The following is a 23,107-nucleotide window of genomic DNA, read 5'->3' on the forward strand; positions in this document are numbered from 1 at the left end:
CCGGGGTGAGCAGCTATTGATTTTCCAGGGGACACTTCATTATCATTCTGGTCAAAACGCACCAGGCGTCAACACTGAAGCACTAGGTTGTCATGCAAGACATTTGCAGAACATTCACTCATTCCCGCCTCACTGCATAAACTCCTTAACTCTATTTCCTTCAAGTATAGAAGCCATGCAACTACCAAGCAACTACACTGACAGGTACAGAGAAACTGAAGTGCATACAGACCATTTTTTAAGATAATATTCTGTTTCACACTGTAAAATGCCAGAGGAATTCTTCTTTGTGCTACTGTAGTTATAATGAAGAAGAAGAGGAAGAAGAGCTTCACATGTATACTCACGTATAAACTTTGAGCACAAAGTCCTTCTCCTCTTTGAGGTCTGTGATGGTGTGGAAAACATCACACATGGCAAGAACAGCGCAGCCATAAGGTCGTCTGTACTGCACATGAGGTGGGCCTTTCTTTGAGTCGTTCAACAGCATACGACCTGGAAACAAAAAGGAGAGGGACATGCTAAGAAGAAACACTGATAAATCAAAATTCTCTGTCATCAGACATGAAGAACATATTTGTGTACTTCTCATTTCTGTACTTTATTTACCAGTTCTTATGACGTGTGCAACAATGTACAGGTCTCTCTTCAAGTCTTTACTGCTCAGGTCCTAAAGAGAAATGGGAAGAAAAATGTTCAAGGAATCCTATAAGACTTGAAATACAGAATAGTTTTATTTATGTCTAGAAGGGAATATATGTTACCGTGAAGAGAGCACACAGACGATCAACCTTCTCTGGATTCTTTGGTCCTCCATTTTTGTTCAGTTTCACCATGAACTTCTCACTGCAAAAGAAGCCAGTTCACAGTTTGTGAGGGTGTCTGTCAACCACAGAGTGCCTCTGTCAATCTGCTGGACAGAGATACTGTGTAGAAATGTGTTTGTGTCTCTCTGCCCTTGCATGCATATAGTAAGCATTGTAGGATCATTCAGGGCTGTTCCTCCGTGTACCTGATCTGTTTGGCCTCGCGGGTGTCGTACAGAAAGAAGAAGACGTCTGCATCCTCACTGATGCTGTTGTAAGTAAAGCTCTTCAGATTGATGAAGAGGTGGTGCGACACTGGGACACGGCAACCGTCACCATGGCGCTGTCTCGTGCTGTCACCCTGGGAACGAAGAAGAAAGTGGCCGCTAACAAGACGGGTCTTTACTGCAAGCAAGGCCAAGTACACGCCACTCTGTATATAGATAAGCTTATTTAACAAATCAATGGGTGTACTGTAAGGGGTGAATAATTAATTGATATATGCTCTACAGTGTATTTCATCCTGTTACAAGTACATGCTATTTACAGTAGACTCAGTAGGCATACAGGTTGATCATCTAAATAAAGAAATTATGAATGAATGATGGGAAACTGCAGCTCTGGTGGGTGTGTATTTGTTGCTAGCAGCTGCAGGGAGGGTACATTCCTGTGATGTATGAACTTCTGTATTTATATGATGTATGACAACTGTAACTATTATGAACATAACAGCTTTCAGTGATTTTGTACTGTAAAGAACATTTTTGTCTCAGCTGCAAAGGAGTCTTCCAGCTTCCCTATTAAAGGAATAGTGTTTTTTTGGGAACTATGTTTTCTTGCCAAGAGTTAAATGAGATTATTGATATCTGCCTGTTAAATATGAAGCTACCGCCAGCAGCTGGTTAGCTTAGCTTAGCACAAAGACTGGAAACAAGAGAAAGCAGCTAGCCTTGCTCAGTCCAAAGGTAACCATGTGGCAGCAACTCTAATTAACTAATTAACATTATATCTTGTTTGTTTAATCTGTACAAAAGCTTAAGTGTACAAATGACATGTCATGGTTTTACAGGAGGCTAATTAGTGAGCTGTAGAGGTACTTGTAGGCATATTTTGTTACATTCAAACAAATCCAGGCTAGCTGTTCCCCAGGTTTCCAGTCTTTGTGCTAAGTTAGGCTAACTGGCTGCTGGTGGTAGCTTCATATTTAATGGACAGACACAAGCGTGGTATTAATCTTCTTATCTAACTCAAGAAAGAGTTTTTCTCAAAATGTCAAACTATTCCTTTAAGAGACCTTCTCTCAGTAAATATGAGCTCAATTTAGCCTTCATGGAAGATCTACTAGGGTCTAGGTGGAAAACTAAGCCAGAAATTACATATTAAAAATACTGCATCCTTAAATGGAGTGAAAACAAGTCTTTAAACTGGTGTTTCCACACAAATGAATCTAAAGTGCCATACAGTACAATTTGTGCATACATCTTGGAGCATATGTGGTGCCAGTGGGAATCAACCCTCACACTCTGGCAGCGTTGGTGTGAGGCTCTTATGGAGCATGGCAGTGACACCTTGTAATTTAAATTTTATATCAAGGGTCGTTAACCCCACAAGCTCTTATCATATACTTATCCTATCACCAGGATTACAGGCAACCAATAGTAAAGAGTCTAAAGGTGATAGTGCCATAGTGTCATAGAGTGCCCTGACTTCAGGATACTAATTTGGTGCGTAGTGCTTGGAAAAGAAATATAAAATGAGAGTTGAAGAGAGTGGCACAGTATATAAGGTTTTGATGATTTTGTAAACAAACAGCTTTGAAAAGACTATACCTGATTTGTGCTTTGCTGACCACAGTGTCTGCTGGATACATGCTAAAAAAGAGCGAAGTTCAAAGGAAAGATGTCAGATCAGTCGGTCCGTTCTTTACTCTTCCCACACAGCACTTAACTTATTTACCTTATAGCAGCTTCAGACACACACTACCTGAGCGATGCCTCGGCCGATGCTTCAAATCTGACAAAAAATTTCACCTACGTACATTGCAGAGTGGCTATACTACTGCTCCTGCAATGCTAAAAGAAGCCCACATGAGGCAGAACGTGAGCATGTGGGGAGGAGGAGGAGGAGGAGACGAGAGGACAAAGCCAGTATCGCCCACACACACCTCTCTGTTCAGCAGCCTAAAAGAACTCCTCTACTCCCCTACCTGAAGAGGTGCCAAGGCCTTGTGCCCTGCCAAAAACAAGCTCACTTTCATCGACAGAGTCAGGAGGCTTTTTGGCAAGGAAGAGCTACGCTGTTGTTTCTGGACAGAGCATTTAGTGCACAAACATTCTGCATGCAAAGCTGAGAAACATGGCAATGTGATAATGGGAGGCTGCAGGGCAGTTGGAGAGTGGTTTGATCAGCATATGGAGCCTCAACTACTGACCAGAAAGGATCTCCCTCCTAGATAACAGTCTCCAGCAGTAGATTTCATAACATCTATGCTGTAATCGCATATTTCTAAAATTGGAACTGCTTCAGTAAGTCTCCTGTGTGTGTGTGTGTGTGTGTGTGTGTGTGTGTGTGTGTGTGTGTGTGTGTGTGTGTGTGTGTGTGTGTGTGTGTAGGGGTTTGAAAGTCCCATATCACTAAAATACATTTGAGGCATTATTTATTTATTCTGGTAGGTGGTTTAAAGTAACCAAGACTAAAATATGTCATTTATTTAAAAAAAAAAAAAAACATAAACATTTAATTTGTATGTATTTTCCCATAGCCTCTACCTGGGCCTGTCACTTCTCATTATGTCTGTATTGCTGGCTGGCAATCATGCTTGTGAGAGTCACATGCATGCAAGAAAAGGGACACACTCAATATGGCGGTAAGATAAGCATAAAGAACAGGTCACATGAGGCAGCTCCAACAGCTGAATCGTGCTCTCTCTTGTGAGTCACCTTCTCATGGATGATTTGATAATCGGTACATTCACACATCCCTACACATCCAACAACACATTCTTGAATGCAAAACCAGGCTGTGCAATAGAAAAAAAGACACACAACGAGTAGGAAAAAAAAAAGCTCATAGTGTATAAAGACAGCATCATTTGCATCATTGCAACAGATATACTTGTAGTATGTGCATGCTGGAGAACTGTATTTTTATCCTAAAGAATCCTTAAAGAATACACATTTACTATATTAACCAGTGCACAGCATGCACTGGTTGAAGAATAATCCCATCCAACATACCAGTTTATATAGCTCTGATGTGCTGATCTGATCTGGATCCACCATTTCAAACTCCTTTCTGGGAACAAGGTCTAAGCCAAGGTGCCTGGTGAAAAAGGGATTAAGGGTATATAACAAAGAAGACAAAATCAGAGCTTTTTTTTAAAAAAAATTAAATGAGGTTCTAAGTCAAACAATGTCACATTACAACTTTTAGTGAAAGTGTATCAAATGTACCAGGCTATCTCTTGGCTAGGCACAGTAACTTCCTTGAGTCTGTGCTGGTTGCCTGGCAACTGCTCAGGGCTAATAAATAGTGGTAGTTATAGTTAATAGTGGTATATTTTCCAAAATGGCGACTTTTGCTTTAAGATTTTACATACAAAACACAGGATTACTTTATCAAATATCATGAATATGTTGTTGTTTAGTAACTACCCAACAGTATTTAAAGTTGTTAAATGTAGCTCCACCTCAACCAGCTACAACATTAAAATACTGCTTATGCATTAATGCATCATTTCAATAATCAATGATGTAATGTATATATCACTCTAAAATGGGCCATTCTGCATAATGAGTAATTTTCTTAGTATTATCATCATTATTATTAGATAGTGTTAGTCAGTTTAAACTGCAGCAATGCATCATGAAATTATCAAATGTTTCCTGCCCCCCGAAACCATGATTTGGAAAACAATTAGCTGTCTGTATGAATGTTATAGGGTACAATGTTTATAATATAAGTACAATATGTCCTTCAGAAATGTAGTGGAGTAAAAATATGTAACAAAAATGGAAGTACACAAGATAAGTGTCTGTACTTAACCACTTAAACTTCTGTTCATATAAACTGTATTCTATATCAGTTTGCTCCGGGACTTGCAGCTACAGTTTGATGCATCACCGATACTGAATGAAATATTCAAACAAAAGACTAGTTTTGTGCAATATTTTATTCTAACAACTCTGTAAGACATTTTTGGCATCTTCAGAAACATTAGGATCTTGTAGTAGAATGAGGATTTATGGCTTTGAACAGTACTTAAGCATTTAACATGGGTTTGTATTAAAGAGACCCACCAAAGAGTCTGTGGGAATAAAGAGGTTAAGTACAGTGCTGAAGTAAATGTACTTTGTTGGCTTACACCTCTGGTTCATGCTGCTGTATATCATACTGTAACCCCTTCACTTAAACACAGATGTGCAGCCTCAAATCATGGAGTACTATCAGTGCTGCTGTGATCTTTTGACCATGAAATTAGATCACTACAGCTCTCAGGTCAGTGTGCACTACAGAGCACTGGCCTCAACACGCATGGTGAACAAAACACAGTGTATTTTAGGCTCCACTTCTAAGTGTCTTTTACAGTAACGCATGTCTTTCCAGAATGATATACAAACTAATGTCGATGTAGTTTCACATGAATATTTGTGTACTTTTATGTGCAATTAATATTAAACTGACAGATGGCCCCTCCACATAAAGCTCTTCCTTAGCCAAGCTGGAGCCCTCACATCTTTATCTCTGTTATGGATGTCTGTCACAGCTCAGTTGGATGGAGTTTAAAACTGGAATATGGCTTTACAGTTCCTCCAGGGGGATGTGCATTGACTTTAAGCCGCCTGAGATTCACTCATCTGCTAAATGACCATGAAATTACATCATAGAGGATGCTATTACGCACCCACTCATCCAGTGTTGTAGATCTTTCCAGTGCCAAAGAAATATGGTATTCTTTGGTAGCCAACAGTTAAAAACAAATGTTTGTTGTAGCGCATGCCCACTCTCTCGATACAATGCACTCAGTACAAGAGTAACTCACTCATTGCCCCAGTCAAGCCGTACGGTGATGTGCCGCTTGATCTCACGAGTCTGGTCCTGGGCGAGATGGCCCTGGATCAACTGCCGACGCAGGTCAATGAGCTCATTCATCACATGACGCAGCTTATGGAACAGATCCACCTTGTGTTTCTATTGAAGCAGCCAAAAAACACTTAGTTAGGGTATTTGATCTACTTCTACGGCAGCATTTATGTAAAGACTATTAATGAAACTTTTCCCAGGAACTGATATCATCTGTTTCAAATAACTGTATAGTAGTGCTCTATAACTACAAAGCTGGACACTGAGAAAAACAAGAGTCTAAATGCACGTGGTTCTCTGATATCAGAATCTGGTGATTTATTTTACATTCAGTTAAAGTATGATCAAGACAAAAATCACCTTCTAAACATGCTCTAACCACTTCTGCCAGCCTGTGCAGGTAGTAGAACAATATGTGTTGCTACTGAGATTTAAAGCCCACTGGTTTTGCTAATGAAACAAAAAAAAAATCTTGCAAGTCTGCTTTGACCTCCTCACCGTAATGAATTTCATCACCATTTTTCATAGACCAAGGACAACACTTTAATTCAGGCATTTTCTGTTCTCCCTAATGGCATGGCAAGTCCACATTACCACCCAGCTTTGTTTACACAAATGCAAAGATTAAGAGCTGCCACAATGCCCATGTAAATTTAATGAGGATAAACACTGCATGTTCTCAAAGGCTGGTAGCTGCTGAAAAACAAAGATTTTTGTCAGGGTTGATGAGCCCTTTCGGACGTCTATTCTGCAGGGCTAATTACGTACATTATAACAAATACACAGTTATGCTTAGGCCATTGCTCCCTGAAGTAATACCATGAATTGTAATTGGCAACAATAAGGTGAAATGTATCAACATCTAGCCAATGCTACATCCTATTATTATGGATGCAACTGTGGCAACATGGCCCATATCACACAGGGGGTGAGAACCAAAACGAGCACTGTTAAATCAGCGCTTCACATTAGTTGAGCTTCAAAGGAAGTTACATCATCACACCAATGCCTCAGGCTCCTTAGTTGCTCAGAGCATGAGCAGTCCTCAGTGAGAGGTTATGTAAAAAATCGCTGCCAGCTCCACAACGTATCCACTCAGCTCCAAACTCAAAACCCTACCAACCACTTCTGCCTGCCCCCTCGACACGTAGCAGGATTAAGCATGCTTTAGGTTTCCAGTAATCACTTTTGCCCGCAAGTAAAAGCTGACTGAAGATGGTGAGCAGTGCTGGATATTAAAGATGATGCAGAAACTACGAGAGGCAGGCCAAGATCAATCCATGGCTGAATGACACAGCATGAAATTGCATACGACAGGTCTGTAGGCCATTATCTGCGTCCAACCACCATTTCTGTTCCTACATAGATAGTATATGAAAATGTAGGGTGACAGTCAAAACGACATGCTATGGAGAAGTATCTAAAGGAGCTGTCACTGAATGTTTGGGCTGTATCTCAGGCTATTCACTACTCTTGCTGGCCGACCTGGTTATACCAGGTGTTGAATTAGGTGCAGAGAAGAAAAACATACTGGAAAAGCCTATTCCATCAAACCCCCTTAGAAGGATGCAAATGAAACAACAATGGATGCAATTTATTTTTGCAAAAGCTGTTTTTCACCCAACTCCCTTGGAGATCTTGGCTATGTTAGATCCAGTCTAACTGAGATGTACTGTAATATAGTGCTACTGACCACATAGAGCTGCTTCCACAAGACACCCCATTCCTGCAGTGTGGAGGTGGTCTCTGTGATAATAGGGTCCTCGAGGGGCACCACCGTCTCGCACAGCCTAAAGGACAAAAACATGTACATGAATGCGAGTGCACACAAAGACACACACACACACATAATGCATTACTTTGCAACACATTACAGTAATGTGAATACTTATTTCAGTAATGAGTGGTGTAAGGGATTTAAAATTTGAAATTCATTAATTACATTACAGTTGCTAATCCCAGTAACGCTCCATTACTTTTGGGGGGTCAAGCTGTTTGCCGTCTTACTGATAGTGTGATGGAGGGTTGATATCAGTTTGGTCTCTTGTGTGTTCGGTGAACAGACTGGTCCGGTACATGTTACGCCATATTCTGTGACCATCCTAAAGTGTGTCTGTAGGGGGTGCTGTTGAATGGATGTTACTTTGCATAATTGGTTGTTGCTATTAATAGTACTCTTAATGTTAGTCTGTAAAATAGGGGGGGGGGGAGCCCAAACACCTGACAATATTTAGATGCTGCATAATTTTGTTCAGTGTCCAGGCACAGTAGGGTCACAATTTCTGCTGTCCTGTGTCAGAAACTGTGATCTTCCTTCTAATGTGCCCTAATAAATGTTTGTGTGTGTGTGTTCTTTACTCTTTAAAGAAGGTGAGAGAAATGCCAAGTACCTGATGATTACTGGATGCAGCATTTTTTTCTGACACAGGTCATCACAGGTGACCCTACCTGTGCCTGGAAACTGAACTAAAATATGCATCTAATATTGTTAGGTTCTTTCACTTGTTTTAGCAACCACTTGTGCAAAGTAACATCCATACAACAGCGTCCCCTGTGGACACACACACAATAGTAGTCACAGAATATAGCGTAACACCGGTAATTAGCTACATGCTAGCTTGGTGCAGGGGCTGAAAGTGTGGGGACACAGTTAGCCGCCACCTAAAAAGGAAAAATGCACCACTCTGTAACTCCAAAGTTGTCTTATTGACATGTTGTGTCTTAAAGTTACCCTCTGGTAGCGCTACATTTAGAAATCCCCTAGTTTAGTTCACAGTTGGAGTCACCGGGCCTAACGCTAAGCTTCATCATCTTCATTTTCTATTTTTGCATATGTTAAATACAAAAGATATAGCATGTCGCTGTGGAGGCTTTGGAGTTGTTTAAAAGGCAAAACGGAGCTGGGCTGAGTAATGAAAGTAAAGTAACTAGTAATGTAACAAATTACTTTTGCTGTTGAGTAATTACTAAATTGAGAATGACTTCTGGATGGGAGCCGAAACGTCTTGATTCTGAAAACAGTGTCCAGATGACTACAACTGAAACCTTTTCTACGATAGAACACTCCTGGACGAATGAGGGACTACACCGTCTTAGTAATAACTAAAGTCATGTAATTACATTTTTTAATGAGTAATATGTAATGTGTAAATGATTACACTGACAAATATAAACACAATCAAACCCACATACATGTATGTAACTGCTTCAAGCCAGCTTTTTACAGAAGTAACTGCTATGAAACAACAAAGAGGTAATATCATGAAGAGTAATGAGATTTTCCCTGGCTGCAGTTAGGCGCAGGAGTGGAGCACTCCAGTAAAAACTACGGCACACATCCTTCCTGTGTGACCACATTCACAGGGAAACATTAAACCAAAGGTTAGATCTCTTGTGACACTTTGCTCGCTTAGCTCTGGCCTCTGCTGCAAAGAATTATCTTTAATACTGTATCATTGTTTTTGCAACAAGGGAAGCATCTCCATCCATTACACAATGAGTCAGGGTGACAGGGATGCTTTAGGGAGAACTACAGATATGCAGTAGGTGTGTCACCTCATTAACTCTATGAGACAGCCAAGCAGATTTCCCAAAGTGCGACTCCTGGAGCGAAGAAGTATAAAAATTTCAATTTCCACACTTTTAATTGTTTGAGTGCAAACGAGAGTCCTCCTGGTATGTGGTAGCTCAAACTGGAGGGTGGTGATATAACAGCAAACCCCAGTCCACACTGAGCCACAGATCCCAGCATGTAGATTTAACATCATGAGTTCAGGCTGATAAAGAGCTCTGCTGTCTGTTTTTGTCTTCGCCTTTATTCTGGCCTCTATAGTCATGGCCGGCTATTGTGACGGGAACTGTGGATGACCACTGTGTGTACAAGTGTGCATCGTCAAATTGCCCCACCCCAAACTGGTCGACCAACACAGTCTCACGTCTGTCTTTGCATATTAAGACTTTGTGAACGAGACATGCTTTGTTCTCTTATAGCTTTGAATGTCATGCAGTGTTGGAATCTAGGAAGTTTTGCCACTGCCCTGACAGTTTGTTCTTAACATAACAAAAATTGTAAATCTCAAGAAATATATGTATAACTGCTATGAGCTCCACTGACTAATAAGTATTGGTTACTGGAGCATATAGATCTTTCCAACATTAACAAATACATGCACAGCGGAGGTTAGTATGAATTCCTGTATCCTGTTAAGTTTCCATATATTTGTGGACCCTCTGCAGTACATTTATAAAGCGTTGCTGTTGATTAATGATTAGGGATTAAATGGGTCAGATATGAGACCCAGCAGGTTTTGATGTTTTGTATGGTTACAAATTGTATGTTGGTGGATGTTTAGGGTAGGGGTACATACTTGTTCTAAAAGTTCAAACTAAAATTTAAAATAAAAATGTTGGATAAGTGCATCCCTAATTATGATGCTGTGCAAGCTCAAATAAAAACACTTCATCATACAACTTACCCTCTGTTAGTCACTGTAGATTTCTTCAAGTGGACATAGCTGACTGGGAAAATACCCTGTGGACAGAGGAAGGAGCAGAGATGTTACTGAGTGTGACAGGATTACGTTCTTAATTCTCCTGCAACACGTAACCAAAATGTACAGTATTGTGTTACGTTTGTGTTATTAGGTAGAATAATATAAACTGCGTTGAGTGCTACAACTGTAAAAAAGAAAGAAAAAAAAGAGACTTTACAATTCTGCTGGCAACACATTGTATTTTGAAGGAAATGCAAGATCACACTTGCTTTATATGTATTTTGACAATTTCTGCTTTGCTGTGTACTAACATTTTCTGCCATGCAAAGAAAAAAAAGGATGTGAAGCCCATACTGTTTGCACACACTACAGTGATGAGAGGCAGAGCAATGTGCAGGAGCCCCTATTGTGGCTTGGCTTAGCAGGGGAAGGGCATGAGAGCCTGAGTGGTGCCAACTGCCACCCTTGCAGTTCATCTTTCTTATTGTAATCTGCCAGATGTGAAGAATTGGCCACAGTGAGCACAACTAATTCTCTCAGCACAGAGAGAGTATGGGGGCGAATGAATGTGGGCAGTGGAGTACATAACAAAATGGAGGGGTGTTAGTAAGAACTGTAAATAGCTGATGAGAGTAGAGAAGGACAGCATGTAGCCACTAACACCTACATTAACCAGGACTGGACAGCTTTTGTGCTTTCTTTAAAACATCCCAGCAGAATCATATAACACTTCAGCTTCTGACATTTCAGTTTAAAGCAGAGAGGATGTACGAAATAGCAAAAATTACCTGCTGCTCTCATGTTTCTAATAATATATCTGGTATTTGTGCTTCTGATGATACTACTGTTTGTATTGTGGATGTGCAAACTTTACATCTTTGTTCTCTGACTTTGTATAATGACTCTCCTGCTCTGCTACAGGTTATCAAGGATGGAGTCTGTCATAAAAAGTATTTACTGAACAATCAATCCTGTGGGAAGCAGATGTGTCAGTCATATATAATAACCACTTACTGCAGTGCAGAGTATTGATCTCTTTCAGCAGTGATGCTGTTGTATTATTCTGCACCTATGGTCTCTTCTTACTAAGCATTGTGCAGAGGATTTATCATAATGATGCTGCATGAAAAGACTCTGAACTGAGAATTGAGAGGTTTGGATTCAATCGCTCCATCCTGCCTTCCATCTTAAGTTTCTTTCTGCCTTGTGGAAAGATATAACACCACAGTAAGTATGTGCTGCATGTGTCCTGCAGAAGTCACTGAAGAATGCAATCTCTTCAATGTTATAGATTAGAACTAAATAGGCTTTTTATTTTTATTTTTTAAATAGCCTGTTTTGGTATGACTGGTTTTCAGATTACTAATTGCACCATCTGCTGGCTGAAAGAAAAACAAAATTTGGATTTTCCAAAGAATTCTGCACAGGATGGAAAACAGTACAGTCGTAATACAGCATGAACTCAGAGTGGTCGGTCCATGATGCTCTGACAATCTGTAAAGTGCCATACTACAATTTAAAAGAAATGATAGAGCTGGCATGTGCCTCATACCAAGGTGTACATCATACACATGTGATGCAGATACAGTGTATCTCTATTATTATATTTTATCTTTCCTGTCATTATATTTGCTGCATAGTTGTTGTTTTTTTCTTACCATTTGCATAACATCTTGAAGATGGCACTACATAGTGCTTTTGTGCTATGAAGCCAGAACAACTTAGTTTAAACTGTGTCTTTATGAAAACACCTCTGGAAATACAGGTCAGGAGATTTCTATTTTTGTCAAATCAAAGCTGTCTTCAATAAGTTAATCAGTCATTAAGGTCTTTGTTGTCTAGACAAAGTTATTTCTGGGATGCACATCTCTCACATCACATTATCATTCACAAAAATGCATTGGTCTTTGATAAAACCTTCATGTGGAGAACACTTTGTATTACCAGGCAACCAGTTTTGCAGATGTTTTGGTGACTCTTCATTTGTTAGATAAAATCTTAGTTACCCTTGTATTAAATACTGGTTGTCCAACAATTTATCTAGTTAACAGTCTTTGAAAAATGCTGTAAGATTAATGTGCACATACACATTTAGAAATACAGTAGGCTAGAGGTTTAATTTACAATCCAAACAGTTTTTTTGTCTTTTTGCCTGTGCTTCACATATGAGTCTAGTGATGCGTTTTATTCACGTAGCCTGCAGGAATCAACACAATGTCAAACCAGTCATTTGTGTATGCTGTTATAATTACCTTGATAGAAGGCTTCTTGGTGGAAAAGCCTCTATACCAACCTGAAGGAAGAGCAAAGTGCACATCAGAAAACCTCATTACCTCACAATGAAACACGTTATTGCATACAGTACGTGCCATTACTCAATTTCGCTGTGGTACTTGGTAACATGGTACAAGAAGCTGAAGGTGAAGTTTTTTTTTTTTTCACCAGACCTCAAATCAACTTGTACTTGAAATTTCATTGTGAATGTTATTCTCTGGTGTTATAACATTGCTTTTATCACGATAGCTAACATAATTTAAATATATATATATATATATATATATATATATATATATATATATTAGTCATGTTTACCTGTTGATTGACTAGTAAACAATGCCGTTTTCACATACTGTGTATAACTAATTAAGCTAACTACTCATCAAACTTGCGTTAGAGCAGTGTCACTTGTTAGCCTTGACTAGGCTAGCCTAGCTAAGCACTGCTGCAGCAGGTCTCTGTGTGGGAGAGTATCAGTGTGGTTTCCACAAAACAGCTTAAACAAAAGGATTTAAATATACTTGCTTGTCTTTTTGACAGTCAAAAGCAAAACATGCTTCATAGTCTGTTAATTTATTGTAGATGAATTAGTAAACAGATCTGTGGCAGCAGTTACGTTAGCCACGGTTGTGTTAGCTAGCAGACACCAAAAAGAAAGTCTCTAAAATATTTTAATTACTTGGATTTTTCATATTTTATTCATTGAGTTAGCTTCAGTGATTTTAATGGTGCAGTTCTTTCAAAGAAATCCCTCCCTATAATTAGTACCACTATTCATAGTTTTAACAGGAATCTTCCTAGGAATTTATTAGCAAATTATGGACCCGTAAAATGAAGTATTAACGTTTTATTTCTAAACATAAAGATATAAATGTTGTTTCAAAGCCCTTTCCATGCCACTAGGAATAGAGTTATGGTGTATATACAGAATTCTTTATTTTTTATTTGGCCTAAAAGTACTCAAGTTAAATACTGAGACTAAAAATACTTTTTAACTGTAGTATGTAAATTTCCCCCATGTAGCTAAAACCCCCAAATCCCCAGATAAAAAACTGATGAGGAAATTGAGGCCTTGGGTGAAAATGACCACCACACAATAGTAGTGTCCACTTTATGTACCTGATATCTTTCTGCAGTACAGAACTGCTATTATTTACAATAACAACTCCTATGGATAAATACAATAATTGCTTATCCATAGGAGATCTGATTGCTTTTACCTTCACTCTTCTCCAGAATCTGTACAGTTTCCCCAATCTCCAGGACCAGGGCCTGACATATTGGTGACCGGAAGTTGCAGATCACTATGCAGAAAAAGAGAAAAAAATCATAAGACAACAGTGCTGAAAACATATTTGACTATATTTGACTTGCTGACTGTCAAGTGAAATTACATTAGGGATAAAGACCTATGCTTGGTTTAATCTTTGTGACCACCTGATTAAGCAAAGTGCATCCCCTATGCTGTTGTGGCTCCACCTTTTTTATACAGCCTATGGTCTCCACACAGCAAGTGTTTTGGGATTGTAGCAGGGCTTTTTAATAAGCTGTTTAATGCAAACATCTAAACACAGTGTCACACAGGAACCACTGCTTAGCAAACTGTAAACAAGCTCCCACCCTGAAGTGGGTAGTCATTTTAATAGGCAATTAATTCTTAAGCAGCCTAATTTTTGTGCAATGTTAAGTTAATTGAACTGTCTCCCAAAATAGAGCCCACACAAACTGCTAAGTAGTATGGCTAAACGCTGCTTTTTCATAAGTCGGTATTAGCATAAATCTTCCATGCCACCTACTTTTGCACCATCATGCAGTCTTTGACCGTATACAGTAACATCTTGTGACTCAAACCCTGATTAAGAACATAATTGTTCCTTACGCGATATATTCCACAGTAAAGGCCTTCACAATAGGATGGCCTCTGGAGTCTGTTTTTATCTTTGCAGCACTGCAATATGAGCCATGTAACATACAGTACACAAGCCTCAGTAAAGACAAACTTGTTTAATAATGACAGGGCTCCACTGACGATTTTAAAAACCTACAAATGGTGGCCCTTCAAGGAGAGTTTGGTGTGAATCATTATGCTAATGAACTAGCCAGGGGACCCAGTGAGGGGGAGGAAGAAAAGGAGGGGCTTGGGCTCAGCTCCGTTGCCTGTTTGAGGGTAACAAGTGCTCAGTTCCTGTGCTCGGTTACTATGGCAACAGATCATCTACAAACTGGAGGGTTTTCTTAACTGTAACTGCTGCGGAATCTGGGCACTTTAAAATGGCAAGCTTATGGATACTGCATTATGGCACTGGAGTTCAACTCAAGCGTATTGGGCATGTATTAGAGGGAGAGAGATGGATAGACTTAAAGAGCCTCCTTGTCACCTTTTTCAGTCTGCCTCCGGCCCTTTTCCAGCCAGGGCAAAGTATCTCCTATTTGAGACTCCTATTCTTTAATGGCCTCATTTCATTTGAATTGCAAAACCTGCACTCACACCATTTGAAAACTCTTTAGCGAAGGCCACGTCAGAACAAGATGAGATTGTCTTAGTCGAGAGAGATGGGCGAATCAAGCGGGCTCATATTTTCATAGTCCTCCCTCACAAAAACCTCTAAGCTGTGTAAACACTCTTTCATTGTGCCTAAAAGCTGCAAAGCATTAGCATATCCTCAAAACATAGCCAACAAAATTCATCTTTAGACTTCAACATGTTGAACGTAGGATGTTGGAAGGACTGACGGGACAGGCAGTGGAAAATGTTGGCAAAGGCGAACATTTCTACTCAGCAACAGTATATCAGTCCAGACTGTCCCTCTATTTAGTTGCATTCATAGTCCACATGGCATCTTATGGCCACTATTGTATAATCAGTAACTCATTGGTAGGAATTATGGGGCTTGAGCAGAGGAGGGGACTCCTGCTGTCCTCTACTTTCCTCTCACCTCACCACACCTCAATTTTTCCATGTATGACAAATATACATGTCTGCTTATCCATAACATAACACCACCTGGATTCATTTACCCATTAACTATCGACCACATCTGTGATTGAAATTTTGGGATTGGGGTGCTAGCCTGCTTTTAAAAGGCAGTCATACACTTTTCCCACTCATCCACTGGGGCACGTTTGGCCTGCACAGAAAAAAATGCCATATATTAATCTTCCAGGTGGTGTCAGATAATAACGCAGTTCAAGTATCCTATTTTTAAGAATGTTTTATTTGTTTGGGGTTTTGTAGGTTTAATCCAATCCTTGTTTCAGAACATTTCAGTATAAAGTAAAAGTGAAAACTAAATATAAAGACCATAAAACACACTTTGGTCCAGACTCCGTAGGGGGGCCCACTCAGTTTGGGGCACAATACACACAGTACAATACCTGTATCCATCAAATGTCTGAGAAGCTACAGCTCTTACAGTAGAGATAAGACGTTCCCCAAAGTGGCAGCCTTACAACAACATGATGGGGACAGGATTCCTTGAGTAATCTGGTTGTGACTTTCAGTTGTTGTTAAAGCAAAGGGAAAATATAGATTTTCAAAAATAATGGTCAACATTAGCAAATTAATAGAGACTAAAAACAAGGTCATGCAAATAGTTTAATCAACAGAAACAGTGATTTTTCAAAAAAATTGAGTGTAAGATAGATATTTCATTTTTATTTCATTATTTATTTTTTCACATCAGTGTACACTTCCAATGCAAAATGTTACTTAAAATACAAGCTACAATATGAAACATAATGCACACTTATATTACCTTCTCCCTTCTCAAAACAAGTAACATAAATGGTCTACCACATATGGTTTGCTAATGCTTTCAACAACCTTTTGTGTATGTGTGTACTCATCAAGCCCATATCGTTCAATTGTTTGGTCTGTACACATTTTCTTAAACTGAATAAAAGTTGAGCATTATTTAAAATTATTCCCCAGAAAATTCCACAGTTTGACTCCACACACTGAAATACACATCTGCTTTAATGTAGTACGTGCATACTAAGTTTTAAAATCCCACTTCCATCTGTGATCATCATCAGCTGATCTTAACACAAACAATCTGCAAATTTCCAGGCAATAATCCTGTTTTTGTCTCTAAACATAACTAATAAGGTTTTGAATTAAACTACATATTTAAGTTTTATTACATAGTATGACTGTTGATAAACTGTCATATCATATCTGTTGGTATGTTCCCTTAAATCCACCTTATTTATAATTCGTATTGCCCTCTTCTGTAGTATATATAGTGGCTTTATATTAGTTGTATGTATGTTGCCGATACCTCTACACAGTATGGTACAGTGAGAAGTACAACATTTGAAGTGCCCTATTAGTCCAACCAAGATAACCAAGCAGAACTACAACCTATAGCCAGGCAGGTTTCATTGCAAAATAAAAGGTTTGTTTATTTTAAATGCTTTAGATTTAAAGAATCAAACAGATTCATAGTTATAGATATTTACTGTATATTGTCAACAACAAATATAAACTCACGACACACAGCATTCTTTATTTCTTGTGCCGATGTATTCCTCAGAAATCTACCAAAAGTTTTTATTGCCTGAAAACAGTCTCTTAGGAATCCAGTTTTCTGTGTTGGCGTGAAGTGAGAACAGAAGCTGGAGTTGATTTTCCATAACAGCACCTAATAACCAGAAAAATTTGGTGATGCAGAGCTCTCCACAGTGATAAAAGAGAGAGTTGTAGCACCACAAACATTGTGTCTATGTTGAGAGGTTTGTCTTGTATCACAGGCATACACTCGCATTTCATTAGCAAACTGTAATCAAATTCAGATTTTTTTATGTGTTCAAGTCACACATTACTACATCTTTGCCATCCGAAATATTTCCTGCACTGTCACCAAAATCACTGATAAAATATTCAAATATGTCCAGACAGAATGTGTGTTGCGCTTAAGACAATGTGTGTTTGAGGGTGACCTTTGACCTATTTCCCTTGTCGACCCTTCACTTTCCTGTTTCCTGTCATTCTCTGAAATATGCTCAGCTGAAAGGAGAAATATTAAGACAGATATTTCTGTAATATAAGTAGTTTGTGCATTTTTATGGTTAAGCCAAATCCAAAATTGTAATTTGTTAAAAAAAAAAATGTTCTTTTACAACAGATGAAGTGAGACTAGTATCACCCTCCAGTGTATATATTATTACATGCTGCCATGTCTTGAAATATGTTTTTTCTCTATATGTAATACAGTGAAACTTAAAACACAGCATGCATGGCCTGATGACCTGTAGAGGCACATACAGTTGCTAAACTGTACAATGGCCCACAGGGGAGAAATATTCTGCAGAGAAAGTGGAGATGTCATCAAAAACCTGCCAGTAAACACTATTATAGCTTATAAATTGTCTGCTATTTTTTCAAAATAACTGAGTGCTAATGGCCCTACTGTAGTGAGAAACTATTAAAGAGGACACTGCTCGTCTAAACTGCAGCACTGAAATTAACTTACTTTCTGGGTTTTCCATAGCCTTTTTAGTTCCAGTCTCAGTTATGACTGGTACAACTGAAGCTGAACAGCTTAAACCATTACTGTAATGCAATGTGAATATGCAGACCATGAAGGTCCTGCTTTCCTGGCTTGAGTAGTCCTGTCCCAGATCTAGCTAAGTTAAAAATTACACAACACTCTTTGGGCTTCGCCCACTGAGTCATGTTGTTCAGCACGACTTGAATGCACATTCACTTACTCGGAGACATTACTGCGCTGAAGTCTTGCTAACCTAGGGATTTCTGCCACGGAGGCAGAGGAGCATTTTACCATATCTGATCCCAAATCAGTGTCACAGAAATCTAGGCATGCAGCCTAGATTTCTGTGACACTGATTTGCTACACTGATTCTGCTGCGAGATTATAACCTTAGCATGAAGCACTTTCAAATGACCATGTACATGACTATCACACATGTAACAATAGGTATATTTATTTTGCTGATGTGCATGTCAGCTTAGGTACAGGAAATTACAGTACTAATGAACTTCCTGTGTCTGTGATGTGCCCACAAAAATGAGGCTGAGCAACTTTCCACTGTGGATGAGATTAAGGGTTAAAATCATGGCTAAAACCACTATGAAATGCTACTTTAGGCTACATTAATCTCTCTAATCCCGCTCCCTCAGTTGAACATTAGCTCTGTCTTTTGTTCGGTCATGAACACGTTTGATCCTAGAGCTGTCCATTTCAGATAATGGTGGCCTAGTCTGCTTGATTATTTCATGTACTGCTACAGTAGTTTTTGTGCCTGAGCCACGTCCATGTGGCCACAGATAAAGCCTGCTGATTCATTTAACTCTCTCTCATGTGTACAGGTACTGACTTACTGTCAGAGCTCTTTGCAATAAAAGGGTAAAGAAATGATCTCAATATTGCTGCTTATATGAGAGAAATTCATCAGTGACTCATTTGGCAAATAAGAGACTTGCAGAACCAAGCCATTTCATGAAGACTGGATTGAGGATTGATTGGTGAATTAATGGTTACAATTTTGATAATCTATTAGTAATTTTTTAAATTAAATTCCAAATATTTACAATTTACAAACTCACAGTTAGCTTATTATTCATCTTTTATTGCATAATGAGTATTTACTTTGGGGGATTTTTGACATTCTCCAAACTAATTATTAATTGAGGAACAAAACAAGTTATTATAGATTAATTGGTGATTAAAATAATCATCAGTTGCAGTTCCAGAGTGGAAAGAGCTGGGTAGTAGCACTACTGTACATTCAATCCTAGCCTTTGCCGCCACAAGTGATTTACAAAACTAATTTTATTCCCTGCATAAACACAACCAAGAACAAAATAATGAATTGGCAGCGATTCTAAGAAGGGCATTAACGTTTCATGAGGTGGTCTCCAACTGTTTTCCTGTTTAGATGGAGCCCATTAAGATTGCACAGGAGAAAAGAAAGGCCTGCTTGGTTTCAGATCGGTGTATGGTAATAATGGTGAGAGGCAATTTACAGGCAATGACAAAATAAGCAAATACTATAGGGAAAAATTAAAAATGGTGCCACTAATAATACAGATGAGGTAGGAGAAGAAATCATAACAGGCTATGTATTGGGCTGTGCTGCCGGTTAATGTGGCGGGGCAGCAGCGTGGGCTTCATCTACAATGATGTTGGAGAAATATTGAACCTAGCGTGTCAACAAGAGGCAAAGGGGGAAATAGACTAGAGTATTTTGGGCTGCCTTTACAAGGTACAGTATGTACTGTGTAGGTGCACAGCTGCTCTGCTGCCCCGTATTTGAGCACCGTGGACAGCGTCACCTCCACATTTCAGCACGATGGACAGCGCCAGGTCACTCCGCGCCGACTGATGAGGAGGCTGCGCCGAACTGTTGCTTCCCCACACAAAACTACCGCTTTTCTGCCTCCCTCCCCCCATTTACACCTCCCACCCCCTCACACATACTTGCGCTTTTAAAGGACCTGCAGTGATTCTATGATGGATGGATGGATGGATGGATGGATGGATGAAGATACAAACGCTAAAATGCGATAGTATTACTGTACAGCCACTGTATAGTGCCGATATTATGGTGGATTGCCTATTGGGGCTCTCATCTTGCAGTCTTTATGAAAATATCATGACACATGCCTCCAAACAAAGTGTATATGTGTGGGTGTGTTTATGTGGGGGGTGTATCATGTGCGAGCCAGCATGAGTAGCCCTGTAAGTAACAAGCTGTAGAGAATCTGGACATGACTCATTCCCCCTAATGAAAACCCTCTATAGTATAAGCATACGCTATAGCCTAGACACTTTTGCCGTGGCTGTAGGGTTCAGCACTCAGTTCGTAATGACCGTATGGCGTTATCTTTGCCTCTTCTAGTTGTTTGACTGTATACAACTCGCTTTGACACTTGTTTTTTTTTCCATAAAAGGCTAATCTGAATGGAGAAATTGACACTTTCACCTCTCTCTCGGAGTCAAAGTGCACGCATGCAGGGTGGAAATGTACAGTGTGTACAGTGCAGTCCCTGTCGTTGCAGCAGCAGCAGTTTTCGGTCTACAGGTAGACTCTAGCTTCACTCCAGCCTACACCTGTTGGAGGGACGCAGTCACGATGCCCCCTCGTGGTTTCAACACGAATCGCGTTTTTTTTCTTTCCTCTCTCCCCCCTCCAGATATGTTCATAAGAAGAAAAGGCTAAAATGCTACATTGACGCATTTTTTTTAACAAGACCACAAAACTAAGAGTAGGAGCCTGATTTAAAGCACCGCCTGCGGTTGTGTATAGACTGCGATAGCATCTTTTAGGTGGTGGGTTGTAGGCTGTATCATCCCACGCAATTTCCCTTTCTATGCAGTCACTGGCCTTGTATAACAGCAAGTATAAGTGTATGTGTTTTTTATTGGGTGTAATGGGCTTAAGAGAAGGATGGGCTGTGTAGCCTATGCGGGTTGTCGATGAACAAAATTGGGTATTTCTCATGCAAAAAAAAAAAAAAAAAAAAAAAAAAAATGCCACCACAACGCTGTATGATTGAAGTCAATTAAAAAACTAGAAACCAAACGTCGTAAATTAACAATAAAAGGTGCAGTTGACTCACCAACTCCGATTTTCTCCTCTTCTGTAGGTATCCACATAATTGGTTATTTTCCCTCCGGTAGAGCAAGCCACATTATGTCGATATCGTGAGATGATGCTGCTAAAAAAAATGAGAGCTGAGGGCTACAAATGATCCTGGCTGCTCATACATGGAACTACATGTCTCGACCGGAATCGGTATCCTGACGTTTGTGTGTGCAGAGGGGGAGGAAGGACCATCAAAGCCTCAATATCTCCGCTCTATTATGTCCCGGCGTGTGTCTCTAGTCTGTTGCAGTCTCCGTGTCCACCTAATATAACGCGCGCGCACACACACACACACACACACAGGCACGCACGCACGCACACGGTGAGCGGATTTCTGGTATCGCACAAGGTGCTATTGCCGCCGCATTTCAAGTGGAACGAAGAGTATTTCTTCTCCTCGAAGCTTATTTATTTAATTTCTTTGTTGTTCTTTCTTTGCCTTTTTTTTCAGCCAATCGCGCTCAAGTCCAGCTGATCTACATTAGGCTGCTCAGCCAGCGTGAACAGGCTGAATCGGTCGGTAATTAGTAGGTAATAGGTCGCGATACTGTTCAGCGGTCCGAACTGTCGAGCTGGTGCAAGAAAATTCTGAGAAAACTGCAATATAACATAGGCTGCGCCATCTTCATGGTCGTCACATGACTCGTTTTGTCAACACTGATGTGTCAAGCATTTGCAAATATATGCGCCCTCTCTCTCTCTCTGCATGGCACTTGCATCCATCACAAACACAAACTGCATTTTCTCCTGCTACGATGCTGGCTGGCAGTCTGCCTTTTTTGATTGAATGTGTTGCTTTGGGGGTCTGTTGGCCATAAAGTAGCTCCCGGTGTTACAGATCAGGCCAGACCATGTGGGGAAGCACCTCCTGGTTGAGTCATTTCAAAGAAACGGACCCACTACCGGCGATGCTTTGTCATAGTGCAGTCATGCTCCCACACAGATGAGATGCAACTAAGCCCTAACGGCCAATTTTCCCTTTTGAATTTGATTGATAGGTTTGGTAAACTGTGGATTTCCCATAAGACCTACATCACACAACCACTGGCTGATTTATAGATGCTATTCACATAAAATAAATTATGGAATCTGAAAATTTAGTGTTGTTATTTATTCACCCATGACTTATGCTTGATCACAGCTTCATGTTGTAGATGAATGTAAAACAGATTTATGGATATGACTTGGGACTTTGGACTGAGTTGTTATTTGCAACAGCAACACAAAAATAAAACGAAGGTTTTCTTCTTGCAAATTATAATTTTATAAAGTAGAATCTGTAGATGTAACTGAATTCATATCAAGTGGTGAGTTCAGTCCCTCAAATTGTAATTTTATTTAATATATTTTATTTATAGTTAACTGTTCAATTATATTTTCTGTAAATTTGATTTCTACACATGAAGGTCTCAATGCTGTTGTTGCTCAAAGCCTCCACACTGCTGGGAACAAAACTCTGGTGGGGAAATAGTACTAAACTATATTTATTTACTTACTTGTTAATCTTTTGATGGCTGATGACTGAATACAAGTCCAATTTAAATATATTGAGTCAAGAAAATACTGTAATCGGCCTATAAAATACCCACCATGTGTTTTTTTATTCTAGAAAGTAAATTGCCTCCAGGTTTCAAAAACCATAATTAAACATAAACCTCAAACTGCACATTGTAATGTATGACGTTTATGTGATGCAATGAATTTAGTTGAGACTTCAGATAACGTGTGGATTGACTTTATGGCACGGCGGTTTATCATGACGTGAGTCGCTGCTGTTAAAATAGTCTGTGGGGTAATGATGAACACTATGCACATTACTTTGCTGTGAAGCTTCAGATC

At 39.5% G+C, this 23,107-nt stretch overlaps 1 protein-coding gene across 3 annotated transcripts in view; it reads right to left on the reverse strand.

The window, feature by feature from the left end:
- Positions 1–22,319, reverse strand: part of LOC122883321 (dedicator of cytokinesis protein 3-like) — a 53,886-nt gene extending 31,567 nt beyond the window's left edge. For 2 of the 3 annotated variants that reach the window (XM_044211816.1, XM_044211815.1), the window contains exons 1-12: positions 21,243–22,319; positions 13,879–13,962; positions 12,634–12,674; positions 10,364–10,419; positions 7,582–7,678; positions 5,848–5,996; positions 4,043–4,127; positions 2,636–2,677; positions 1,013–1,167; positions 765–846; positions 610–670; positions 348–495 (exon numbers count right to left, since the gene is read on the reverse strand). In XM_044211816.1, the coding sequence (XP_044067751.1) occupies positions 348–495; positions 610–670; positions 765–846; positions 1,013–1,167; positions 2,636–2,677; positions 4,043–4,127; positions 5,848–5,996; positions 7,582–7,678; positions 10,364–10,419; positions 12,634–12,674; positions 13,879–13,962; positions 21,243–21,279 (1,037 nt within the window). In that variant the 5' untranslated portion in view covers positions 21,280–22,319. The remainder of the gene's footprint in view (positions 1–347; positions 496–609; positions 671–764; positions 847–1,012; positions 1,168–2,635; positions 2,678–4,042; positions 4,128–5,847; positions 5,997–7,581; positions 7,679–10,363; positions 10,420–12,633; positions 12,675–13,878; positions 13,963–21,242) is intronic. The other variant, XM_044211814.1, reaches the window with a different exon arrangement.
- Positions 22,320–23,107: the final 788 nt, after the last annotated feature.

Source organism: Siniperca chuatsi, linkage group LG10, assembly GCF_020085105.1.
Source record: "Siniperca chuatsi isolate FFG_IHB_CAS linkage group LG10, ASM2008510v1, whole genome shotgun sequence".
NCBI classification, from domain to species: Eukaryota; Metazoa; Chordata; class Actinopteri; order Centrarchiformes; family Sinipercidae; genus Siniperca; species Siniperca chuatsi.